General features: G+C 40.9%; 3 protein-coding genes across 3 annotated transcripts; all 3 read right to left on the bottom strand.

Moving 5' to 3' along the window:
- Window positions 1–12,711: 12,711 nt before the first annotated feature.
- Window positions 12,712–14,067, bottom strand: LOC308350141 (hemoglobin subunit beta-like). The gene is made up of 3 exons (XM_080815144.1): window positions 13,926–14,067; window positions 13,581–13,803; window positions 12,712–12,967 (listed from the first exon to the last, which is right to left on the bottom strand). Exons 1-3 carry the CDS (start codon window positions 14,015–14,017, stop codon window positions 12,839–12,841), a joined length of 444 nt encoding a protein of 147 aa, XP_080671270.1. The 5' UTR covers window positions 14,018–14,067; the 3' UTR covers window positions 12,712–12,838.
- A 1,378-nt stretch (window positions 14,068–15,445) lies between these two features.
- Window positions 15,446–17,133, bottom strand: LOC308350139 (hemoglobin subunit beta). The gene is made up of 3 exons (XM_080815142.1): window positions 16,951–17,133; window positions 16,599–16,821; window positions 15,446–15,700 (listed from the first exon to the last, which is right to left on the bottom strand). Exons 1-3 carry the CDS (start codon window positions 17,040–17,042, stop codon window positions 15,572–15,574), a joined length of 444 nt encoding a protein of 147 aa, XP_080671268.1. The 5' UTR covers window positions 17,043–17,133; the 3' UTR covers window positions 15,446–15,571.
- Window positions 17,134–22,118: 4,985 nt separating this feature from the next.
- LOC308350138 (hemoglobin subunit beta) lies at window positions 22,119–23,822 on the bottom strand. The gene is made up of 3 exons (XM_080815141.1): window positions 23,599–23,822; window positions 23,247–23,469; window positions 22,119–22,373 (listed from the first exon to the last, which is right to left on the bottom strand). Exons 1-3 carry the CDS (start codon window positions 23,688–23,690, stop codon window positions 22,245–22,247), a joined length of 444 nt encoding a protein of 147 aa, XP_080671267.1. The 5' UTR covers window positions 23,691–23,822; the 3' UTR covers window positions 22,119–22,244.
- Between the last annotated feature and the right edge of the window lie 3,780 nt (window positions 23,823–27,602).

The following is a 27,602-nucleotide window of genomic DNA, read 5'->3' as shown; positions in this document are numbered from 1 at the left end:
ATATACATTTATTGAAGGGGTGAGAGATTTTTTTCTCTTCCTTAGAACGTAGCATTCTGAAGATCAAAAGGAAGGCTATGTGGTGCATAAACAATGAATTCTGGAACACTAAAAAGAAATTAAATGAAATTAATAATAATAATAATAATAATAATAATAATAATAATTTTTTTTAAAAGGAAGGCCAATGTGGCATAGTTAAGTCCAGAATTTTAAATAGCCTCCTTGCAATAGCATTAATTGTCTTCTTCCACACATTGTTTTCCTGCTTGGGGTTCTGGCCCCGGGAGTCATCATAAAAGGGTTAAGGTCTCTTAGACTGTAGGCAGGTGTTTTAAAGTCTACACTGGCTTTTATGTTTCATTTCATCCTTCCAACATGTTCAATTAGCTTCAGATTCTGGCTTCCTCTTGTGACCCATTCCTCATCTTTGTTATCTTAGCACACCAGGCAGCCCTCAGGTTACCCCTCTTCTGAATGCACCCTCTATCAGACACTGTCAGACCCCTTCTAGAATCTCCTCCTCTGTTGTTTCTTGCCCTGAGCCCCTCTCCATGTGAAATAATTTACCCACTATTTTTATTTGCCTCCTTCCTTGAATGATCAGAGTCTTTACTTTTTGAAGAAAAATACGTATGCCTTGATCACTTCTTTTCTATCTCAATTGAGTTTTCCTCAGAGTCTTTGTTCTTGGTCTTCTCTTTGCCTAGAATTATCTACTCCAAGTACTTTGCACAAAACCTCCTTTCATCATTCAGGGTCCACTCAGAATTCCTTTTTCTTCCTTGGTGAAGAAGTTCAAGGTAGCTTCCTCAGAGGAATTCTTATAACCCCACCATGAATGCCCCCATCCTCTCCAATAAATTACTCTCCTACAAATACCCTGCTTTGTGTTTATACCACTTCTTGTATGCTGGTTTCCCATGAGATCTACTGGAAGCTCTAGAAAACCAGGTGCCATGTCTGGTTTTTGCTCACGGAAATGCAAAGTGAGGTTTAGCATGGAGTGGGCATTTATCAAATAATTATTGAATTACTGGAATACTCTATGAATTAAATATGTATAATTACAGTGGTATAAAACAAGTTAAAGCAAATGCGTTGTAAAAAAAAAAAAAAATACCGTGAAGGGGCACCTGGGTGACTCAGTGGGTTAAGCCTCTGCCTTCTGCTCAGGTCATGATCTCAGGGTCCTGGGATCAAGCCCCACATCGGGCTCTCTACTCAATGGGGAGCCCGCTTCCCCTCTCTCTCTCTGCCTGCCTCTCTGTCTACTTGTGATCTCTTTCTCTGTCGAATAAATAAATAAAGTCTTAAAAAAAATACCATGAAATCTCAGCACTCGTATCTTAAAGTAACACATCTGATCTTTGTTGGTCACATGATACCAAACATTGTCCTCCTATAAAAAGTTTACATAATACATAGAACAGATGCTGCCTTAGGCATTCCTGCTGACCTTAGACACAACACTCGGACTCCAGATATGATACCTATCATCGCAGTCTGACCCAGACATGGAGTTTTGGCCCTGGAATGATGACAAAAGATTCAAACATTTTGTGAATATAGGCATCCTTTCTTACAAGCTTTTTCTCATACAAGATTTTTCAGCCTAGCCACAAAGGTTACAGGTGCTGCCTCAGAGAGTAACAGCCTTTTAGCAATAAAAGAGCAACAAATATTGGAGATTGTTTCTAAATTCTGTTTTGAGATAGGATGGGAATCAGGAGAGGATAGCGTCGATGAGAAGAATAAATGACCATTTCAAGAGGGAAGTAGTCACATATGTCAGATGCTCACTATGGTCCATTTGTATTGAAAAGGAAAAAAACATAAAACATCCTTTTCTGAAACATCATGCTGTGTGATGCCCCCTCCCTGTCAGTGTGCATAGTATTTCTTTCTGAATTTCTAGCAACCAGAGGAATGCCTGGCATGGCATAGATAAGTAGTGAGGACGCACAGCAGTCAGTTGGAGTCCGGGCACAGCAGTCAGTTGGAGTCCGGGCGGTGATGGGATTCCAGCATTCTCTCTCTGCGCTTTGTCTGGAATGTGGATTTGGAAAACACATCTGTGATCAGATTAAGCAGGTCATTCTTTCAGAGGAATTTTTCGTTACATCCTCCAGTTCAAACTGGCCTCCATGTTCAGGCATCTCTGTCTTTTTTTTCTGTTCTTTGGACATGATCCTCCGAGTACTTCCTGCCTTTTTCAGATTAGGTAGGGTAATGACCAAGAGTCCTTCTTTACCCTAAAGGCCTAGAGGAGGAGTGTTGGATGCAAAAGTTAGATTCTTTACCTTTGTATTGAATAAAAAATATTTCTGTTGGCCAGAATAGTCCAGGTTTTTGCTTGTCTACTGGTATCATTATTTAATGACACCTACACGCAACCTGCTTTGGACAATGAATTGGAGGATCTCACTCTTGACCAGGTAGTTCTGTTAATGGTCCCATCTGGACACCAGCAGGGGGCAGAAGAAGCCCATTGAATTTTCACCTCCTTAAGGCTGCATAAGCTGCTTTGCTTTACAGCTGGTAAGTATAGGTGAGGCCAAGCAGTTCAGAGTCTTGGTACAGCTGAAGAGATAAGAACCTTCTATAACACTAGTACAAAAATTGGGTGTTCAGTTGTTCTCAGCATGTTAGCATTGGTGTCAACTTTTCCACCACAAACCCAGTATGGGCTTAAAACCCCAGATTATAGGAATGGTGACTCTTATTAATTTTGTAAATGTTATCATTATTATTACCTGTGCATCTATTCTTACTATGTATTTTGCTTATTAGTTTACATAAGATGACTATAAATAATACTCCTACCATGACTGAAATATTGAAAAATGATTGTGCATAATTTAGAACCATGATAAAAAGTTCTATTACATGGTACATCTGTTTAACTGTAGTCCTGTGGGTATCTGAGAAAGTTCCATTAGGATTTGTATTGTTGTATTGTTCTATGGTCTAGAGGATCTCCATCAAGGAAATGTATCTGTTTTAATACTTTTTCTAAATTTGAGATAAACTCAGACAACTGATAAAATCCAAACAGAATAAGATGTTAAACCCTGAGTAAAAGATTTAAACTAAGCAGGAAAGTGCAAATGGGAAGTAAATCTAACTTTAATGATACAACAGTAAGGAGCTGAAGTTTCGAGGATAAATTCTTGAAGTGTTACACGTATTTTAAACTGTGCCCTGGAAATTACAGGATAGACCAAGAGGATCTAATTCAGCCCACTTTTTTTCAAGATGAAGAAACTTGCAGGGTCCTTCTAGGAAATGCAGGACTGGAATACACACTGCTAGGCTCCTGCTGTTCTCTGGGGCATTTGGATGCCTTCAGTGTGGCCACCAGAATCTCCCTCTTCCTTACTGCTCATGTTCTCTCATCCTCACTTGTGGAGAAGAACAGCTTAGTCAGCAATTTTATATATATATATATATATATATATATATATATATATATATACTGCCATGTTAAATCAGCAAGTCCTTCAAAAGAGACCTACAAAACCAGTATTATACAGATTTTATATATAGGTATTATACAGATTTATAGTTAGATCTAAAGTTAAGATTTATTAATGGTAATGTATATTACCAACCCGCCCACTAACTTACCTTCATGTAACCACCAGTTTGTTCTCTATAATTAACAATCTGGTTTCTTTTTCATTTTTGTTTATATTTTCTTCTTTGTTTGTTTTGTATCTTAAATTTCACACGTGAGTGAAACCATATAGTATTATTCTTTCACTGACTGACTTATTTTTTTTAACATTATACACTCTAGATCCATCATAGTTTTTGCAAATAGTAAGATTTCATTCTTTTTTTTTTTAGGTTTTATTTATGTATTTATTTGAGAGAAAGAACTGGAGAGAGTGAGCAAGCACTATTGGGGGGACAGAGGGAGAGAGAGAAGCAGGCTCCATGCTGAGCAGGGAACACAATGTGGAGCTTGATCCCAGGACCTTAGGATCATGATCTGAGCTAGAAGGAGATGCATACCCAACTGAACCACCCAGGTGCTCCAAGATTTCATTCTTCTTTATGGCTTAGTAATATTCCAGTATATGTATGTATATATGTGTGTGTGTATATATATCATATATATGATATATATATATGAATATGTGAGATATATATGATATATATATGAATATGTGAGATATATCTCACATATTCTTAATTCATTCATCTATTTATGGATACTTGGGTTGCTTCCATAGCTTAACTATTGTAAATAATGCTGTGTTAAACATAGAGGTACCTGCATTTTTTTGAATTAGTGTTTTCAAATTCATTGGGTAAATAATGGGTTGTGGAATTACTGGATCATATGACATACCTATTTTTAATTTTTTGAAGAAATCTCCAACTGTTTTCCACAGTGGCTGTGCCAGTCTGCATTCCCACCAGCAGTGCATGATGATTCCTATTTCTCCACAGCCTCTTTAATACTTGTTTCTTGTGCTTTCAGTGTTAGCCATTCTGACTGGTGAGGTGATATCTCACTCTGGATTTGATTTGTATTTCCCTGATGGTAAGTGATGATGAACATCTTTTCATGTGTCTGTTGGTCATTTGTATGTCTTCCTTGGAGAAATGCCTGTTTAGCCTTATGTCCATTTTATTATTATTATTATTTGGAGGGGTTTTTTTTTGGTGTTGAGTTGTGTTAGTTTTTTCTATATTTTTGATATAAACCCTTTATCAGATATGTCATTTGCAAATATCTTCTCCCATTCCATAGGTTGTTTTTAGTTTTGTTGATTGTTTCCTTTACTGTGCAGAAGCTTTTTATTTTGATGTAGTCAATAGTTTCTTTTTGTTTCTATTTCCCTTGCTTGAGGAGACATGTCTAGAAAAATTTTGTTATGGTTGATGTTAGAGAAATTACTGCCTGTGATCTTCTTTTTTGTGGTTTCAGGTCTCACATTTAAGTCCTTAATCCACTTTGAGTTTATTTTTGTGTATGGTGTAAGAAAGTGGTCCCTTTTCATCGTTTTGCATATGGATGTCCAGTTTCTCCAATGCCTTTTATTGGAGAGACTGTCTTTTTCCCATTGTATATTCTAATCTCCTTTTCTGAAGATTAATTGACCATATAATCATGGGTTTATGTCTGGGCTTTCTATTCTGTTCCATTGATCTATGTGTTTATTTTTGTGCCAGTAACATACTGATTCGATTACTATGGCTTTGTAGTATATCTTGAAATCTGAGGTTGTTAGACATCTAGTGTTGTTCTTTTTCAAGATTGCTTTAGCTATTTGGTATATTCCGTGGTTCCATACAAATTTTATGATTATTTGTTCTAGTTCTGTGAAAAATGTTGTTTTTTTTTTTTTTTTAATAGGGATTTCAGTAAATGTGTAGATTGCTTTGGGTAGTTTGGCAATTTTAACAATATTTGTTCTTTGAATCCGTGAGCATGAAATGTCTTTCCATTTGTGATCTCTTCTTACTTCTACTTTTTTTGGGGGGGGGCAAAGATATCATTGTTTTTTTACCTCTAAGACCTAAGACAGAGGTTTATATTTAACAGATGGGAAATATGTAACTGCTTGCTGAATAAAACCAAATAAAAAAATAAGCCAAACAGAGAAAGACAATTATCATATGGAATATAAGGAATAGTGCAGAGGACCATAGGGGAAGGGAGGGAAAACTGCACGGGAAGAAATCAGAGAGGGAGACAAACTGTGAGAGACTCTGGACTCTGGGAAATAAACCGAGGATTGGAGAAGGAAGGGAGGGTGGAGGAATGTGGTAACCGGGTGATGAGTGAAAGGAGGGCATGTGTTGTGATGAGCACTGGGTGTTATATGCAACTAATGAGTCTTTGAACACTACATCAAAAACTAAAATGTCTATACTGCCCAGAGCAATCTATACTTTTAATGCCATTCCAATCAAAATTCCACCAGTATTTTTCAAAGAGCTGGAGCAAATAATACTAAAATTTGTATGGAATCAGAAGAGACCCCGAATTGCTAAGGAAATGTTGAAAAACAAAAATAAAACTGGTGGCATCACGTTACCTGATTTCAAGCTTTACTACAAAGCTGTGATCACCAAGACAGCATGGTACTGGCATAAAAACAGACACATGGACCAGTGGAACAGAGTAGAGAGCCCAGATATGGACCCTCAACTCTATGGTCAAATAATCTTTGACAAAACAGGAAAAAATATCCAGTGGAAAAAAGACAGTCTCTTCAATAAATGGTGCTGGGAAAACTGGACAGCTATATGTAGAAGAATGAAACTCGACCATTCTCTGACACCGTACACAAAGATAAACTCGAAATGGATAAAAGACCTCAACGTGAGACAGGAATCCATCAGAATCCTCGAGGAGAACATAGGGAGTAACCTCTTTGATATCAGCCACAGCAACTTCTTTCAAGATATGTCTCCAAAGGCGAAGGAAACAAAGGCAAAGATGAACTTCTGGGACTTCATCAAGATAAAAAGCTTCTGCACAGCAAAAGAAACAGTCATCAAAACAAAGAGGCAACCCACGGAATGGGAGAAGATATTTGCAAATGACAGTACAGATAAAAGGTTGATATCCAGGATCTATAAAGAACTCCTCAAACTCAACACACACAAAACAGATAATCATATTAAAAAATGGGCAGAAGATATGAACAGACACTTCTCCAAGGAAGACATACAAATGGCTACCAGACACATGAAAAAATGTTCATCATCACTAGCCATCAGGGAGATTCAAATCAAAACCACATTGAGATACCACCTTACACCAGTTAGAATGGCCAAAATTAGCAAGACAGGAAACAACGTGTGTTGGAGAGGATGTGGAGAAAGGGGAACCCTCTTACACTGTTGGTGGGAATGCAAACTGGTGCAGCCACTTTGGAGAACAGTGTGGAGATTCCTCAGGAAATTAAAAATAGAGCTTCCCTATGACCCTGCAATTGCACTGCTGGGTATTTACCCCAAAGATACAGATGTAGTGAAAAGAAGGGCCATCTGTACCCCAATGTTTATAGCAGCAATGGCCACGGTCGCCAAACTGTGGAAAGAACCAAGATGCCCTTCAACGGATGAATGGATAAGGAAGATGTGGTCCATATACACTATGGAGTATTATGCCTCCATCAGAAAGGACGAATACCCAACTTTTGTAGCAACATGGACAGGACTGGAAGAGATTATGCTGAGTGAAATAAGTCAAACAGAGAAAGTCAAGTATCATATGGTTTCACTTATTGGTGGAACATAACAAATAATATAGAGGACAAGGGTAGATGGAGAGGAGAAGGGAGTTGAGGGAAATTGGAAGGGGAGGTGAACCATGAGAGACTATGGACTCTGAAAAACAACCTGAGGGTTTTGAAGGGGCGGGGTGGGAGGTTGGGGGAACCAGGTGGTGGGTATTAGGGAGGGCACAGATTGCATGGAGCACTGGGTGTGGTGAAAAAACAATGAATACTGTTACGCTGAAAATAAATAAAAAATTGAAAAAAAAAAAAAAAGAAAAAAAAAAAACTAATGATATACCTATGTTGGCTAATTGAACATAATAATAATAACTAAATCAAAAAAAGAATTGTGAGTCACCAAATTACTTCTGCGATGCACGTACAGGAGCAATTAAAGACTCACAGTTAGGTGTGTAATTGTGTGTTTTCCACACACAATTGTGTGTGGAAACAATATGTTGATATGGAAAACAATATGTTTTCCATATCATCTGATATGAGAAAAACAAAAGAAAGAGAAGATAGAGAAGATATGGGGCAATATCATACCAGCTTACTAGCAGGCCAGATGAAACTTCTAGCAATTCTTTTAATTATCTTTAGCAAAGACACCAGTCAGAATGGCTAAAATTAACAAGTCAAGAAATGACAGATGCTGGCGAGGATGCGGAGAGAGGGGAACCCTCCTACACTGTTGGTGGGAATGCAAGCTGGTGCAACCACTCTGGAAAACAGTGTGGAGGTTCCTCAAAAAACTGAAAATAGAGCTACCCTACGACCCAGCAATTGCACTCCTGGGTATATATCCTAAAGATACGAACGTGGTGCTCCGAAGGGGCACGTGCACCCGAATGTTTATAGCAGCAATGTCCACAATAGCCAAACTGTGGAAAGCGCCTAGATGTCCATCAACAGATGAATGGATAAAGAAGATGTGGTATATATACACAATGGAATACTATGCAGCCATCAAAAGACATGAAATCTTGCCATTTGCGACGACGTGGATGGAACTAGAGGGTATCATGCTTAGCGAAATAAGTCAATCGGAGAAATATAACTATCATATGATCTCTTTGATATGAGGAAGTGGAGATGCAAGGTGGGGGGGTTTGGGGGGAGGTAGGAAAAGAAAAAATGAAAAGATGGGATTGGGAGGGAGACAAACCATAAAAGACTCTATCTCAAGAAACAGACTGAGGGTTGCGGGGGGGAAGGGGGACGGGAGAGGGTGGTGGGGAAATGGACATTGGGGAGGGTATGGGCTATGATGAGTGCTGTGAAATGTGTAAACCAGACGATTCACAGACCTGTACCCCTGGGGATAAAAATACATTATATGTTTATTAAAATAAAAAAATTAAAAAAAAAATCTGTAAAAAAAAAAAAAAATTATCTTTAGCAAAGAAAGAAGTAGTCATTCTTTATCTGAGAACACTTAGGAAAGAAACCGTGCTTTTTCACCAACCTCAGCTGACTGATTATTTGTTTCTTTGTTGTTTCCAGAATACTCCTTGGCTTCCAAAGCCCCTTTGGTGGATGTCTCCTTTGCCTCCTTACACACTAAGTTATAGCTGGATACATGGTTCTGTGGAGTCTTCAAGAGAATAGGTAGTTCATCTGAAGTCCAAAGTTTGAAGAAGATAAACAAAATCTTTAGGTGTGTGTCATTTCAAAATTTGAGAAGTTATGAGAGGACCAAGAATCTACTGGAAAATGTTTCTGGGCACTCAGGGGGGTGTAGACATCTTTTCGAGTATTTCAGTAGCATTGCTTCTATGTTCTTACTTCTATTACTATGGCAATACTCAGCAACAGTAAAATATAAAGGAGACCATCAGATGAACTATCCATCTGCCAATTGGCTTGCATTTTTATATTGATTAATGATGTCTCTATTTGTTTCTGTTTTGCTTTATTTCAATGGGATTTTTTTCAAACCCCTTCATATTCAATTATTTTTCACTTCTGATTTGACTTACCAGTTCTCAACTTTGACATACAAATGACAGATATTTCCCTACCTAGTTGATTCCAGATGCATGTAACAATCCAACTTTCATCTGGACCTGACTCCTGTTAGTATTGCTGCCTTGATACTATTCAGCTCCCTAAAAATAAGGCTCAAAAACTCCCTAGTGCTCAATATTTCTCTCTCAGCCTAAGACCTTTGGGATTTAGGAAGAGACATTAAATGAGTCAACTCACTCTTTGTGAATTATCACCTGGCATACATTTTTGTGAAGAATAAAACTAGGGAAGTCATATTTTATAACTCTTCTGTGTCAGGTGCCTGGCATCACGTCTGGTCTTTCATATTCCATGGTAGACCTCCCAAGTTCCCACTGACAAGATTTCCAGAATTGAAAGGGCCCACCGCTGGGTCTCCATCCATGTTTCCTAGGTGTACCTACAGCAGTCCTGGGGAAAGCCATTGTCATTTACATTGTCCACACAGACTCATCTTTGAACCAGCCCATGCACTACTTTCTGGTTAAGCTGGCAGGAACTGACTGGGGTCTTTGTGGATCACAGTATTACCCAACAACTGAGACAGCTATGGCTAAATTTTGTAAGTATAATTTATGTGCCCGTGTTTTCCACCTCCATGTTGTCCATATCTTGCTTTCATGGAGTCAGTCATACCTTTTGCTATGGCGTCTGATTGCTTTGTGGCCATCCCTAACCTTCTGAGCTGGCTCTCAGTGCTCCTCAACAACCAGGTAGTGAAGATTGGAGTGTTTGGTGGATTCCTAGGCCATTCTTCACATTCCTCACGGCTTGCATCTCCTTGGTTTTTCCTACTGCCATGACAATATCCTTTCTCACTCTTACTGTCTAACCAGGATATGATCCAACTTCCCTGCTCTGTCTCATGGATCAACAGCCTCTAGGCTTTGTTGGTCATCTTCCTTTACATGGGCCCAGAATTCCTTTTAATAGTGCTTTCTTATATTGATTCCCAGATTTGCAATGGCCATGCCTCCTACAGGGAGCCACGCAAAGCTCTCGCACCAGTGTGTGTCTCACATTCTGACAGCCCTGTTACTTTATGTCCCTGTGCTAGGCCCTTCCATTATTCACAAGTTTGCAAGGCATTCCTTCTCCTTCATCCATATCATCACAGGAAGGTCTCCATCTTCTTCCTACCACTGATGAACCCCATCATTTATGGCATCAAGACTGACTGGATCTACTGAAACACTATCAAAGTATTCTATCTGAAATAGATAGAAATCTTGTGTGTTCTCAGCCAGTCAATTCCCCATCAGCTGGATTGGTTGTGACAAAAATCTCAGTTCTTGTCCATTTCTAATGTCAACCCCTCACATGTATCTGAGTAACCCCTTTCTCTTTTAGTTGTAAGAACATAGTAAATGTATTCATTTTAATAGGATCCAGAGACAAACAACCAGAAAATAAAAATCAGTCCTAGAAAAGAAATCAGTAACTTTGTAAAGCAAGTTGCAGAAGGAAGAATAATTTGGGAACAACTCTGGCTCTTAGTCATTTTATGAATGTGAATACCTGAGATTGTTCTGTACTATTTGAAGGCTATTAAAGTGAGAGACTGCTTTCCATGAGGCTACATGACTTTCAAATAAGAATAGTAATCTCTAAGAATGACATACACAGGCTGTGTAGTCTGTCTCTCTTTTTCATCCTTCTCTACCTCCTGCTAATGTTAGTAGTGAAATAGAACAACAGCCAGATAGTACTGAACTTTGCCAGAGGTGGGCATTTACCTCTTGAAGACACTATTCCTCTGACCAAATGTTCTAAAGTGGTGCTTATTTATCTGTTAATTAGTAATGTCTACTGACCCTTTCCCAATCTTGATGTTACATATTTTATATTACGGATAATTAAAAGAAGCAAAAGCAGGAAGGGAACACTTGAGAATTTGGATGGTAAGAGGCAAAATCTAGCAATACAAGTGAAAACTGGAGTTACATATCTGATGGAGTTTGTTTCTATAATAAATCCATCTTTAGCTTAAATAATTTTGCACAATTCTGCTTAAAAAGAGTTATCTTCTAATAGAATCCTCACCAAATTATAGAATCTGGGCCATTTAATATTATTAGTGTTTCCCATCCATCTTCAGGCCCTTCATTGACTTACTGGACCATCCATATCCCTGCCTACCCACTCCCCCACATCATTCTGATGCCCAGAAGCCATGTGTAACCTGTTTTCTCTTAGATGCTTACATGACCCTTCTTTCCACTTTACTTTTATGTCTTCACTTATCAATACCAATCCTCATTGTATCCAGATCTGCAAGACCTTTGCTCTCCTATGGTTTCTCTGCATATAAAGTCCTAAAACTCAGGTCAATATCAGATGTGAAGGCCCCTTCAGCAGATAACCAAAGCTGTCACCAAGGCACACTTCTGGCTCCCCTCTGATCCTGAAGGCTTAGAAAATTCTCATTTATGTATTTATAAGGATGCCTTGTGTGCATCTCCATTCTGAGTTTGGATGAAGATTCTATATTAATTTAATTAATCAATTAATTTCTTTACTAGTGGCAGTATTTTCATGGTCTTCCTAACTATATTCAGAACTAGAAAGTTTGAGGGGACAAAGATCACTTCAAGGTCATTTTATCTCCAGCATCTAGCATCCACATAAGTGGCCTTTGACTGAAGTAATGAAATCAGGTTATGTTGCTATTGGCAACACTGTGCTAATAACAAGAAAGACAGAGTAGACATCAGAGGCATCAAAAAGAGGTGGAGGTGGGAGCAGGCCTCCAATCACTTCCTGGCTATACATGCTAAAGCATTTTCAGAAGAACAGGATGCCATTTGGTGTAAACTCATGATGAGATTGTAAGGCAGCAGTGAATATGAAGCTTCCAAAAGTTCCTTTTCACATTTGCCTTAGTCATATATTGAACAAAATATTACCAGTTACTTCAATGCAGACCATGAAAGGCACTAAGGTAGAGCCGATGAAACTCCATCTCCTGCTATGTGGGAACTTCATGCTGGTCTCCGCCGCTGTAAGAGGATGGAGGGAAACAAGATAAGAGTGATGGGGAGGATGAGTAAGGGGATAGCAAAACGTGAAGGAAAATCAGAGAGCAATGGTGGTGTCTTCAGGCAGAAGAGCTTAGTGGATTGAGGGCTATGAGGTTCTTGACAACTGGGGAGAGGAAGAACATATAAAAGGAAAAGCTAAATAAAGATTTGATTTAAATAAATGATAGGAAAAATCTGGACCCCAAATCAAGCCACAACCTGAATCCTTTTCTAAGGGAAAGTCAAAATTGTCTGCAGGGTCTGTTTCCCACATATTTGACTATTTACAACCTCTCCTTTCATGAAGTCCAAAATATAGATATATTTTCCCAAGATCTGAACTTGCCCCTCATTTCTTTATGTCTTAAACTCCTTGCCCTCCCATGTCTTGAACAATTCCAGCGAGAGACACAGGGATAATTTAAATACACCAGTGCAATGAAAAGAAATGTTCTTTATTAAGCAAGAGCCAGGTGCTCAAAGCACTTCACAATTTCCCCAAGTTTGGGTGTTGGGTTCTGGGGAACCAAAGGACTATTCCTGGAAAACAGGAAAGGGAGCTTAGTGGTATTTGTGGGCCAGGGCATTGGCCACACCAGCCAGCACCTTCTGAAAGACAGCCTGAACCTGTGGGGTGAATTCCTTGCCAAAGTGGCGGGCCAGCACACACACCAGCACGTTGCCCAGGAGCTGTGGGGAGAAGACAAGAGACATGAGCCTGGTTAGCCAACAGACTCAGATGAGACTCAGCATTTTCCAGCCCATCCACAGCCCCAAGCTGTGCCCCTAGAATATAAGTAGAAAGAGAGCTGGATCTCGGATGTTACTCTCTATGTGACTCCAACCATATCAGCCTGATTTTAACATTTAGAAATGTTTCTCTCCTTCTGCCTTAATCCCAAGCTTAAATTATTATGGTTATTCTTTCCACCTAGGCAAAGAAGCAATCAGATTTTATCCTCCTTATTTTCAAAGGAAGAAACAATGGAAAAGGTATTAGAAAAAATGATTTGGAATGGATTAAAAGCACTTTGTAAATAAACACTCGAAAGTTTAATCAGAACAATGAAGAAAACACATTGCAGAGAACAAAAAGAGAATAAGAGGAAACAATTGTGAGAAACAGGGTAAAAGGAAAAACAAAACAAAACAAAAATACCCACAGTCCTGAAGAGTCCATACTAATGCTATTAGAATACCTCCTTCTCCCTCTAAACAGCACCTAACGCCCATACTCTTTCTGAATACCATCAGCTTGACCTTAAAAAGGAAGAAGGAGAACATTGGGGATCTGCAGACTCACCTTGAAGTTCTCAGGATCCACGTGCAGTTTGTCACAGTGCAGCTCACTGAGCTTAGCAAAGGCGCCCTTGAGGTTGTCCAGATTCTTCAGGCCATTAATAAGGGAGTTCACTACCTTCTTGCCATGGGCCTTCACCTTGCGGTTGCTCATAACAGCATCAGGAGAGGACAGGTCCCCAAAGGAGTCAAAGAACCTCTGAGTCCAAGGGTAGACGACCAGCAGCCTGAGGGGTGACAACAGCACAGAGGGCAGAGGAGTCAGAGCCCGTCAGAAACCCAGGGGACTGAGCCATTTCCGCCAGCCCAGCTTCAAGTCATCAGCCCGCTTTGCCACCTGGAGACCAACCTGCCCAGGGCCTCACCACCAACTACATCCACCTTCACCTTGCCCTGAAGGCTGAAAACAGCAGCCTTCTCCTCAGCAGTCAGATGCACCATAGTGTCTGTCTGTGGTTACTAGGGAACATGGCTGTGTCGAAAACAAGTGGAAGCAGCAGCTGGCCCTGCTCTTCCTTTTGTGCCCAGCCCTGATCTTGCCCTCCCTGTGGCTGTGAGATTGGCCCATGTCTGGGTGTGGTTCTGCAACTGCCATTCCTCTTCTTGGCAGTTCTGACACTGGCTTATGAGTCTGAATTCAGACCTGTTGTCGTCTTTCAAGAGATCCCTAAGTCCTATCAGCAATACAAATTGCTAAAAAAAAAAAAAAAAAAAAAAAAATTCTCCTTGGCAACAATATTCTTACAATTTTGAAAATCACAACCTAGTAATCTAACAGAGGGTGTCTCTTCAATTTTCTCATGAATGGCAAAGAGACATTTTTCTCAAGTTAAATTTGAAACTGTGCATCCTAGAAGCAGAGTCTTGGCTTCAGTCTGGGAGCCTTTACAAATATACAAGGCATTAGTTCATAAGACCAAATGTCCAATGGGCTCCAAACAGAAAGCAAATGTCTGATCAGTGTTTCCCTTTCCTCTTTGTGTACTGGAGCATTAATACAAAAGGACGTCTCTCCGATGGTCCCTGGTTCAGATTGTCCTCTAGTTCCAGGAGTTCTAAGACAGAGAAAAATCACTCATTCATTCATTCATTCATTTATTCTCTCACCAACCACTTCAGTTAATAAATATTCATCTCCTGCTTATGACGGAAAGTCACAAGGCATGGTAGTCCCATTGGACAGTATGAAATAGGCAGCAGTGTTTTAAGAGCATAAGGTATGAGTGAGAGGGATAAGAAGAAATGTGAAAAAATAGGAAGAGGGGAAGGGTTTGGAAAGATTTTCTTAGACAATGTTGGAAAGTGCGTTCAGACCAGGGTGCAAGGGATCACAAGTGACGGGTAAGCATGCAGTTTGTCTGGAATGGGAAGGTGGGGGCAGGCATTATTTATGGACGAGTCTGGGTCAAGTAAAAGAGGGAGGATATTCCTTAGAGCAGGCACACTTGATGGAGCAGGCTATTGCTGGCCACACTGTGGGCAAGGGAAGCAAGGGAAAAGGAAACACAACAATGCCTTGATCATTCATTATGTCTCTATTTGAGCACCATCTTTTTCACTAATTGTAGGAAACAGGCCAAAGCATTAGCCTGAGGGCTGTGTCTGAGGTTGCAAGTCTTCCATAGGGCCCTTGCAATGCCAGTATTCTCTCTATGTTTAAAACCTTCTTGACCATGTCTATGCTCTGGAGGGCGAAGTGTCAACCACTGGTGATGTGTATGATGTATGGTCCCCTTCCATTCTAATTTCCCTAGACCTCTTGGAACAAGACAGGAAAACACCCTATCTGTAGACCCTCAGGGATGTGCCATATACCCAGACAGATAATAAAATAAAATAAAATAAAAGAAGTGAAATGCATCAGGAAGATGAGCTGAAGGTTCTTTATTAGGCAGAAACCCTACCCTTGATGGTGGACTTTATTTCCCCCAGTTCAGAAGACAGAATTTAGGGAAACACGGTCTTCCAGTGGTCACCAGGAAACAGGCCAGGGTCTCAATGGTACTTGTGAGCCAGGGCATTGGCCACACCGGCCACCACCTTCTGATAGGCAGCCTGCACCTGAGGGGTGAATTCCTTGCCAAAGTGGTGAGCCAGCACACACACCAGCACGTTGCCCAGGAGCTGTGGGGAAGATAGACATAGACATAGATACGTGATTAAGAGAGAAATCAAGCTGAGCTTCTGAGAAACTGAGCTAACCGTCATTTTTTTTTCTACCCACACTCCACACTCCAGCCCAAACCAATCAGGTTTATTGCCATCAGCATAAATGTGTATGTGTATGTGTGTGTGTGTGTGTCTACATATATATATATATATATATATATATATATATATGTGTATATATATAGTATATTTTATACATATGCTTAATAATTAATTGATTAATTAGTATGGTGCTGGGATGTCTTTTAGAAATACTCACTGCCCTACTTCTCTACTTCTGGTCCATCATCTTCAGATATTTCCTTTCTTTTCCACTGAATCTTGACTCTAAAAATGCACTTTTCCTTTTTTCTTTTTTAAATTCAATTAGCTAACATATAATACATCATTCATTTTTGATACAATTTTCAGTGACTCATTAGTTGCGTATAACACCCTATGCTCATCACAGCACATGTCCAATTACCCTTTAATTTTGAGATGATTTGTAGCCTCTACTTGGAGGAGCCCTGCCAGTCCCCATATGGAGAGACAGAAAGAATTTTCCAAGCATAGAAGGAGAAGATGAGAGCTAGTGTGCATAATGTGGGTATTGAGTAGGGGAAACAAGTTAAGGGGAATAGAGAGGGGCAACAGATTAGTAATTAAGTGAAGAGCTTGATGCAATAAAAGTTTGGGAGAAAGGAAACAATATGGAATACTGAAAGAAAACATAAGACATTATGTAAATTTTGACAAGCATCCCATGATGATACCTACTACAGGAAGGTGAGAGGAGAAGAGGTAGGCAAAAGAAGCAGAGTGAAAGACTAGAAAGCGCAAAGGAAGAAAACGGAGCACATCCTGGACTCACCTTGAAGTTCTCAGGATCCACGTGCAGCTTGTCGCAGTGCAGCTCACTGAGCTTAGCGAAGGTGCCCTTGAGGTTGTCCAGATTCTTCAGGCCTTCGCTAAAGGAGTTCAGCACCTTCTTGCCATGGGCCTTGACCTTGGGGTTGCTCATAACAGCATCAGGAGTGGACAGGTCCCCAAAGGAGTCAAAGAACCTCTGAGTCCAGGGGTAGACGACCAGCAGCCTGAGGGGTGACAACAGCACAGAGGGCAGAGGGGTCAGAGCCCATCAGAAACCCAGGGGACTGAGCCATTTCCACCAGCCCAGCTTCCATTCACTCTCTGTCAGCCTGCTGTGCCACCTGGATACCAACCTGCCCAGGGCCTCACCACCAACTTCGTCCACGTTCACCTTGCCCCACAGGGCGGTGACGGCAGCCTTCTCCTCACCAGTCAGATGCACCATGGTGTCTCCTTGTGGTTGCTAGTGAACACGGTTGTGTCAGAAGCAAGTATAAGGAGCAACTGGCCCTGTTCTTCCTTTTATATCCATCCTTGATCTGCCCTCCCTGCTGCTGTGAGATTGGCCCAGGCCTGGGTGTGGTTCTGCAGGGTGAGGCATGAATGGTGAGTGCCATCCCTCTCCTTGGCAATTCTGACACCTTCTTGTGAGTCTGAATTCAGACCTCTGTCTTCTCTCTAGGGATCTCTAGGCCCCATCTTAACAATAAAGTTTCTGCTAAAATCATTCTCTTTGGCAAACATAATCTTACAATTTTGAGAATCACAACCTCGTAATCTCTTAGAGAGTGCTCCTCAGTTTTATTATTTTAAACATTTTTTTAAGATTTTATTTATTTATTTGACAGACAGAGATCACTAGTAGGCAGAGAGACAGGCAGAGAGAGAGAGAGGAGGAAGCAGTCTCCCTGCCGAGCAGACAGCCCGATTCGGGACTCGATCCCAGGACCCTGAGATCCTGACCTGAGCTGAAGGCAGAGGCTGAACCCACTGAGCCACCCAGGTACCCCTCAGTTTTATTATTACACAACTGAAGAATCCCGGGTCCAGAAAGTACAAGACACCCATGCACTGTGGTTCTACTTAAAAGCATATGGATGGATCTCCTCCAGTGTCTTCAGAATGAGCAAAATAATTACAAGGATACCATGGATGGAACCTCAGGCACAGCTCTTTTTTTTTTTTTTTAAGATTTTATTTATTTATTTGACAGAGAGAAATCACAAGTAGGCAGAGAGAGGGGGAAGTAGGCTCCCCACCAAGCAGAGAGCCCAATGCGGGGCTCAATCCCAGGACCCTGAGATCATGGTGAGCCGAAGGCAGAGACATAACCCACTGAGTCACCCAGGCACCCCCACAGTTCTAAGTATATCTTCCTTCTCTTAGTTCGGATTAAATCATCCTAGGAAGAAAACAAAAAACACATTCATTCATTCATTTATTTATTTAGTCATATAGTCAAACAAATGATGATTTGAAAATTGAATTACATATGAATCAAGAGTGTCCTGTGAAATAACAATTCTATCAGCTTTTGTGGATCCACAGATGAAAACATAGAGATCTCTTGACATACTAAGAAATAAAATAACACAAAAATCAATTATAAACCAAAATTATTGGTAAAACTGAGGGAAGCAATGCTTTTAATTAACCCGAGACATAAAAAAAAAAATGGTTTCTTCCTGGAGTTATAGAGAAGCTTCTCTGTAACTTGAAATGAGGGGAAGGAAAGGCACTCTGGCTTTGGCTCAAATTTTTTCCCCCTAGACCACTAAGAATGCTACGTATGTAAGAATTTCTTTTACTCAAATTCATCACCTATAATCTCATTTTCTCTACATATTTTTGTTTGCTTCAGTCTTTTTTTACTAGCTTGTATCCTTCTATCCCTACAGCTTTTCTAATATCCTTCACCTACATTTCTCTCCTGCATGTCATGTGTTCTGAAGACTAACTTCTTAGACAAAGAAAAGCCAGAGAGTTCTGCTCCTTACCAATAAAAGATACCGTAAGAAAAGCAAAATAAGTCAAGCAGAGAGAGTAAATTATCATATGGCTTCACTTACTTGTGGAGCATAAGGAATAACATGGAAGACATTGGGAGATGGAGAGGAGACGTGAGTTGGGGAAAATCGGAGGGGGATACAAACCATGAGAGACTGTGGACTCTGAGAAACAAACTGAGGGTTTTGGAGGGGAGGGAGGTGGTGGGTTAGGTGAGCCTGGTGGTGGGTATTATGGAGGGCACGTATTGCATGGAGCTCTGGGTGTGGTGCATAAACAATGAATTTTGGAACACTGAAAAAAATCAAATTTAATTTAATTAAAAAGAAAGAAAGAAAGAAAGAAAGAAAGAAAGAAGGAAAGAAAGAAAGAAAAGCCAAAACAGCAAGCCTTTCTGAGTTCAGCATAGGATCTCGGAGTTCTGGAAGGCCCTGCTGGTTCTTCTTCCAGCTTCCCATCACCTGTACCTCTCGCAGCTTAGCCTGCTCCTGAATTCCCATTTTCTTTCATCAAGGAAAGGGCCATGCATTTTTTTTAAGATTTTATTTATTTATTTCACAGACAGAGATCACGAGTAGGCAGAGAGGCAGACAGAGTGAGAGGGAGAAGCAGGCTCCCTGCCAAGCAGAGAGCCCGATGCAGGGCTCTATCCCAGGACTCTGGGATCATAACCTGAGCCAAAGACAGAGGCTTTAACCCACTGAGCCACCCAGGTGCCCCAGGCCATGCATTTTTTAACTTACAGTGTTTCTCCCATCTTAGAATCTTATTTTGATCCAGGCACCCCGATGTTTAAAATCACCTTGCTTGTCTTTGTTGGCGACAAATATTTAACAGAAATTTTTCATCCTTTTACCTCTAACACTCAGAAACCCCAACTACAAAAACATTTCTAGGTGAACCAGAAGAGAAGGACTTCTCTATTTCTAGTTGTTTGAAATGAACTCCCTGTATTCCCACTGCCATTGCTCCATTCCCTAAACTACTTTCTCCATCATTGCTAAGTGTGTAAGGATTTCTCTCCCTTTTCACTTGTCCCAAACCCCAGCCAGTATTTGTGAACAACCTCTCCTTGATCATTCTCAGATATGTAGGAAAGGCTTGGTTCTCGTCTGGCAATCTGGAGGTTAGGTCAGAATTACATGCCCAGTTCTAGCATTTTCTCTTTGTATTCATTCTTCTCTAAAACCCTTAAGCAAAGATGTTCTTACTACTGGTCTATTCCTGGGGCAAGATTCCACATGCTGACTTCCAGGAAGAGGGGACCTTCCAGTGTGTTAAATGTTTAAAAATACAGACACACACACACACACACACACACACATTGAGCTTTGGACTTTGAGTTTCATTTTACTAAATTTAAAACTTCATTAGCTTTACCATTGTTTTACATCCAGACTGTTGTTCTCAGGACTCTATTTCACAACCCTGATGTCAGAGTTCAGGTATAAGTGTGCAAAGGGAGGTCTTCTAGGGAAGTTTGGACATGTGTTTTGCAGGAAACACTGTCATGAGAAATTCACAGAGCTTTCTAAATAACAGTATTATATAGGCTTATACTTTCCTGTAAAGGCCCCAGCTTTTCCATCTTGACTGAAAGAAACTGGCATCTACTTGGACTTCCCCTACTATTCTCTGTACTCAGAAAGAGATCCCCTATGTTTTCTTGTCTCTTCCTCTCTCAGCCTTCTTTGCCATGAATGACCTGGGGACCAAGCTTTTGCACTGGCAACTGCTGCGTCCACCTTGCTCCTGGCTTGAGGACAGGAGTTGCTGTTCTCTCTCCCATCACCGTTGCTGCTTAGCATGACTGTAGAGGGAGACAGACTTCTCCTTTTCTTAACCCATTACCCCGCAGGGACAGTCTTCAAGTTATAATAACACATCAAAAGTCAGATATAGCGGATGAAAATAAGAATAAACTGATAAATGTTATTATGTTCTGGGCCTCAGTCTCTCATCCAGATCAACATTCAAGTATTCTAGAAAGCTTCTTGACCCACTGCCATCTTGACCACTTTAACCTTACTTCGACCCTGTGAAGGGTCTCACAGGATGTGTGCTTTAGGTTGGTCCCAGCCGCAGTGAACACTAAACAGCACACATACACACACGTGAACATGCCCCCACGAGTGAACACGCACACACACAGATGTTCATGCACACACATACACACACACCCTAAGTTCCCAAGAAAGAGACATAAGGAACTTTTTTCCCCTTTTCTCCAGTTTGCCAAATGTTTATACTTTGATGTTTTGAATCAGGATGGACCTGGCAAGTACAATCTAGCCAGGAGATTGATAAAATATGTGCTAATAATTACAGAATGATTAATGTCTCAGTCTATAATCACCACACAAATATTTCCTCTCGTGGGCTCAGATCACCATTCAGAATTAGATTTTGTTGATACCACTATGTGGGCCAAGGTGTTGATTTATGGCAAGCAAAGGGACAATTTTTCTCAAGTTAAATTTGAAACTGTGCATCCTAGAAGCAGAGTCTTGGCTTCAGTCTGGGAGCCTTTACAAATATACAAGGCATAAGTTCATAAGACCAAATGTCCGATGGGCTCCAAACAGAAAGCAAATGTCTAATCAGTGGTTCCCTTTCCTTTTTGTGTACTGGAGCATCAACATCAAATGACCTCTCCGATGGTCCCTGGTTCAGATTGTCCTCTAGTTCCAGCAGTTCTAAGACAGAGAAAAATCACTCATTCATTCATTCATTCATTCATTTATTCTCTCACCAATCACTTCAGTTAATAAATATTCATCTCCTGCTTATGACGGAAAGTCACAAGGCATGGTAGTCCCATTGGACAGTATGAAATAGGCAGCAGTGTTTTAAGAGCATAAGGTATGAGTGTGAGGGATAAGAAGAAATGTGAAAAAATAGGAAGAGGGGAAGGGTTTGGAAAGATTTTCTTAGACAATGTTGGAAAGTGCGTTCAGGCCAGGGTGCAAGGGATCACAAGTGACGGGTAAGCATGCAGTTTGTCTGGAATGGGAAGGTGGGGGCAGGCATTATTTATGGACGAGTCTGGGTCAAGTAAAAGAGGGAGGATATTCCTTAGAGCAGGCACACTTGATGGAGCAGGCTATTGCTGGCCACACTGTGGGCAAGGGAAGCAAGGGAAAAGGAAACACAACAATGCCTTGATCATTCATTATGTCTCTATTTGAGCACCATCTTTTTCACTAATTGTAGGAAACAGGCCAAAGCATTAGCCTGAGGGCTGTGTCTGAGGTTGCAAGTCTTCCATAGGGCCCTTGCAATGCCAGTATTCTCTCTATGTTTAAAACCTTCTTGACCATGTCTATGCTCTGGAGGGCGAAGTGTCAACCACTGGTGATGTGTATGATGTATGGTCCCCTTCCATTCTAATTTCCCTAGACCTCTTGGAACAAGACAGGAAAACACCCTATCTGTAGACCCTCAGGGATGTGCCATATACCCAGACAGATAATAAAATAAAATAAAATAAAAGAAGTGAAATGCATCAGGAAGATGAGCTGAAGGTTCTTTATTAGGCAGAAACCCTACCCTTGATGGTGGACTTTATTTCCCCCAGTTCAGAAGACAGAATTTAGGGAAACACGGTCTTCCAGTGGTCACCAGGAAACAGGCCAGGGTCTCAATGGTACTTGTGAGCCAGGGCATTGGCCACACCGGCCACCACCTTCTGATAGGCAGCCTGCACCTGAGGGGTGAATTCCTTGCCAAAGTGGTGAGCCAGCACACACACCAGCACGTTGCCCAGGAGCTGTGGGGAAGATAGACATAGACATAGATACGTGATTAAGAGAGAAATCAAGCTGAGCTTCTGAGAAACTGAGCCAACCGTCATTTTTTTTTCTACCCACACTCCGCATTCCAGCCCAAACCAATCTTCAGGTTATCGCCATCAACATAAACGAGTATACACACACACACACACACACACACGTGTGTGTGTGTGTGTGTGTGTGTATAATTATACATATGCTTAATAATTAATTGATTAATTAGTATGGTGCTGGGATGTCTTTTAGAAACTACTCACTGCCCTACTTCTCTACTTCTGGTCCATCATCTTCAGATATTTTCTTTCTTTTCCACTGAATCTTGACTCTAAAAATGCACTTTTCCTTTTTTCTTTTTTAAATTCAATTAGCTAACATATAATACATCATTCATTTTTGATACAATTTTCAGTGACTCATTAGTTGCGTATAACACCCTATGCTCATCACAGCACATGTCCAATTACCCTTTAATTTTGAGATGATTTGTAGCCTCTACTTGGAGGAGCCCTGCCAGTCCCCATATGGAGAGACAGAAAGAATTTTCCAAGCATAGAAGGAGAAGATGAGAGCTAGTGTGCATAATGTGGGTATTGAGTAGGGGAAACAAGTTAAGGGGAATAGAGAGGGGCAACAGATTAGTAATTAAGTGAAGAGCTTGATGCAATAAAAGTTTGGGAGAAAGGAAACAATATGGAATACTGAAAGAAAACATATGACATTATGTAAATTTTGACAAGCATCCCATGATGATACCTACTACAGAAAGGTGAGGGGAGAAGAGGTAGGCAAAAGAAGCAGAGTGAAAGACTAGAAAGCGCAAAGGAAGAAAACGGAGCACATCCTGGACTCACCTTGAAGTTCTCAGGATCCACGTGCAGCTTGTCGCAGTGCAGCTCACTGAGCTTAGCGAAGGTGCCCTTGAGGTTGTCCAGATTCTTCAGGCCTTCGCTAAAGGAGTTCAGCACCTTCTTGCCATGGGCCTTGACCTTGGGGTTGCTCATAACAGCATCAGGAGTGGACAGGTCCCCAAAGGAGTCAAAGAACCTCTGAGTCCAGGGGTAGACGACCAGCAGCCTGAGGGGTGACAACAGCACAGAGGGCAGAGGGGTCAGAGCCCATCAGAAACCCAGGGGACTGAGCCATTTCCACCAGCCCAGCTTCCATTCACTCTCTGTCAGCCTGCTGTGCCACCTGGATACCAACCTGCCCAGGGCCTCACCACCAACTTCGTCCACGTTCACCTTGCCCCACAGGGCGGTGACGGCAGCCTTCTCCTCACCAGTCAGATGCACCATGGTGTCTCCTTGTGGTTGCTAGTGAACACGGTTGTGTCAGAAGCAAGTATAAGGAGCAACTGGCCCTGTTCTTCCTTTTATATCCATCCTTGATCTGCCCTCCCTGCTGCTGTGAGCAGATTGGCCCAGGACAGAGCAGAACCTTATTGGTTTGTGTAATGTAGGTTACATCCTCATTCCTCAGTTCCCTTCAGTTGCCCTGAGGGTGGCGTTCTAGGTGTCCTGTCTTGACTCAGAATCCCTGCTTTCTCTCCCCAGTTCATCCCCCTTCAGCAGTGGTTTCCATAAGTATACTACCACTCTCATTCATGTGCAAATGCTATAGTCTGATACAGTGAAATGTGTCTCAGCATTTAACTCATATAGTTCTTCCACTTCATAGATAAGAAAACTAAGGTCTAGAGAACAGAAATATTATCAAGTTTACTCTATGTGGGTCTTCACTTTGTCTCTAGAGATATTTGTAAGTGGTTGGAATGAATAAATGTTTTGCCATACTTTTAACTTGGTTTCTTTTTCCTTCTTTGGATAAATACTTCTAGTAACAAAACTTTTTCTTTTCATTCCTTTGCTGAAATAAATGTCCATTGAAAGAATGAAAAATTAATGAATGTTTTTCTCTACCATCTACTGAAATAGATCAGGGAAGCATGGATTTAATGGAAACAATTTAATGAGAGAGAAAGAAAAAATTATCAGATACCTATAACATGATTATTTAAAACTGTGATATGACCAAAGAAAGAATGCAGAGGATTTGCAATGAAGCTTTATTATTTTCAACCAGGTTAAGTCGGACAGGGTTTCTGGGAAAAAGCAGGTGCAGAAATTTCCAACTGTGTCGTCAGGAAAAAAGTAGAGTTAGACCTAGAAGTGAAGATTCAAAGGGAATTTTTGTCTTTTCTGAATTCAAAATAATATTAATTGACCTACAGATACATGCTCTCTAACACAGCTAGATGGAAGGAGGGAGGTAGAGAGGGAGGGAGGGAGAGAGGAAAAAGAGGAGGGAGGAAGGGTGGGAGGGACTCACCAACAGAAAGGAAGAGAATGAAATGGGATGGAAGTCAGAACGCAAAAAATATAAAGAAGAGGAGGGGAAAGATAAGCAATTTCAAAATTTATGAGGATATAGACCAAGAAAACTCTCAGGCTTTGCTGGTGACAGTGTAAAATGGTATAACTGCTTTGGTAGTAGCTACTGAAGCAGAATATATGCAAAACCAATAAGCTAGCAATTATTCTTCTAGAAACTCAGAAATGCATGCTTGTGTGAGTCTAAAGACTGTAACAACAGTATGCATGAGGATCCCAAGCTTCTAGCAACTTAAATGGTCTCCATTCAGTGGAACAGATAAATTATGATATAGAGAAAGAATGAAATATTACACAATGAAAAGAATCAACTACTGCTTCACTTGCAGAAATACAGATGAATTGTACAACATACATCAGTTAAAAGTAATCACAGGGGTTCCTGAATGGCTCAGTCAGTTAAGTGTTCAACTCTTGGTTTTGGCTCAGCTCATGATGGTTATAAGATCAAGCCCCATGGTGGGCTCTGTGCTGAGCACAGAGTCTGCTTGGGATTCTCTCTCTACCTCCCCTCAGCCCCCCTCCTGCTGCTCGCCAATCTGCAGGCACAGGCACTCTCTCTCACTCTCTCTTTAAACAACAACAACAACAACAAAGGTAACCAGAGACAATGATTCAGTGTATATGATTTATATGCAAAAAGCAGGAAATGTAACTGTAATTCAGCTTACAAGGAGGAGTGTTATATGATAGAAAGGTGCAGATGAGCCATGAATGATCTTAAAACTGTTATAGACTATCTGTCTTTAACCTGAAAGCCAAGAAAAACTATTGAAAACTGCAAGGATGTGGGTGACATGATTTGATTTGTATTTAAAAAAAAAATATTCTGGCTTCCATATATTAATAGATTTAAGGGGTAAAATAAATGGGAGACAAATAAGATGATATTATAGTTGGGGTGGGATGGTAAAAAACCATTTCTATTTTCAGGCTCAAGCAATGGATGATGTGTTATTCCCTAGCTGGGAAACAGATTAGCAGGGATAGATTAGGAAACAGCTGGAGGTTTTTTGGACATACTGTATTTGATGCACTCTTGAGCAATCAGATATGGACATCACATAGTTAGAAATATGGGTCTGGAGCTCATAAAGAATACAGTCAGGTCTAGAATACACATTGGAACAGAGCACAGAGGAACAGATCAGTGTGTATTTTGTGAACTGCTACCACTACCTCTCAATAATGACAGACAAAGCACTTTATGTTGATCTCCTTAAAACCTTGTAACATACTTGTGAGTAAGGGATTTTTATTCCATTTTACAAACAGGAAATTCATTCTGGAAAATGTTAACCAAACTTTTCAAGGTGATGGGGGCTGGTTGCATCTTTGCTGCTAATCCCAAGGCCCTGACTTTTCACTTCTATGCCAGGGACTTGGGTAGAGACTTTGAAATGATGGCCACAAAAGTGGATGTGCATAGTTGCCAGCTCCACACAAGAGACCTATAGGTGTTTTCTGTCCTGAGAATAGACTTTCCTCTTCTCATTCATGAGACAGGGGGCCCGGCTCTCATGAGTGACCTCACCACTCTCTACTGCACTCGGTTCCAAGTCCAGTGGTATCTTGGTCACAATGGCCCCTTATTTGAGTTGTTCTTAGTATCAGTGCTTCTGTGAAGTTCAGTCCTTTGACCTCATTATAATCTCAGTACATTCCTGTGGCTAGATCCAAGCTAGATCCTGCCTTGTCAGTTCTATATCCACATGTGGATCAGTTCCCCTAAAATTCACTATTCACTATGTTACTCTTGTGTGCAAGAAATTTCACTGGTACTTTGCTTATAATAGCTTCTTTTCCTGCTTTTCCAGGCAGTGGTGTCCCTAATTCTATACCGCTGCACTGCTTTTTTTTTTTTTTTTTTTAAGGTTTTATTCATCTGTCAGAAAGGGAGAACACAATCAGGGGGAGGGGCAGGCTTCCTGATGAGCAAGGAGCCAATGCAGGACTGGATGCCAGGACCCTGGTATCCTGACCTGAGCTGAAGTCAGATGCCTGACAGACTGAGCCACCCGGCATCCCCACTGCATGGCTTTTAAGGGGCTAATTTCTCTTCTGTCACTTTGACCCAGCATGCTAATTCCTAAATTTGTCATTTTCCCACATAAATGACCTTTTATCTCCACCAAAGGTTTAATGGAATTGGAAATATGTTCCAGGTCACAGAGCTAGCAGATAAGGTACAGATTCAAACCAAGGCAGTTAGTTCCTATGCTTTAGGGATAGTTCTCCATTAATACCACTGTAGACACTAGGGAAAGTTTAGAGCATGGTCCTTGCCTGGGTCTTTGGAAAGCTCCCTCACCACTCTCTTACAGCTAATAAAAACATGTTTCTTATATTATTTAATATAAGTGAAATACAGCATCAAAAACTCTGAGATTATAAACATAGAAGCATAGACAGGTCCCCTACTTGAAGTTCTAATGTGCTCCTACTCACTATATCAACCATCTTCGTGCGTTTCCCAAGAGTAGCCCCATGCACTCCCTTGTTCTGAAGACACTATTCAGCTCAAGTCTACTTTCCCTTCCTAGAAGTATCTGCCCCTTGAAGCCACTCGAATCTTGCAGAATCTTCTGTTTCCCCAAATAAACCCCTTCCCTAAAGAAGAGCTTTCTTTTAGTTGAATCAACATAAAAGGTAAAGACAGAGAGAGAAGACAAAGAAATTCATTACAGAGCACAATTTTTATTTTATTTTTATCATATAGCAGGAACGTCTGGAGGCAGGGCACTGTGCCCGTCTTCAGGAAACGGACTCTTGGAACTCAGGCCTTCCAGTAGGCACTGACGTAGTTGGATTGTTGCT

This window comes from Martes martes (genome assembly GCF_963455335.1).
Source record: "Martes martes genome assembly, chromosome: 10".
Lineage (NCBI taxonomy): Eukaryota > Metazoa > Chordata > Mammalia > Carnivora > Mustelidae > Martes > Martes martes.
The sequence above is the reverse complement of the archived record's forward strand: the minus strand, read 5'-3'. Positions and strand labels throughout refer to the sequence as shown.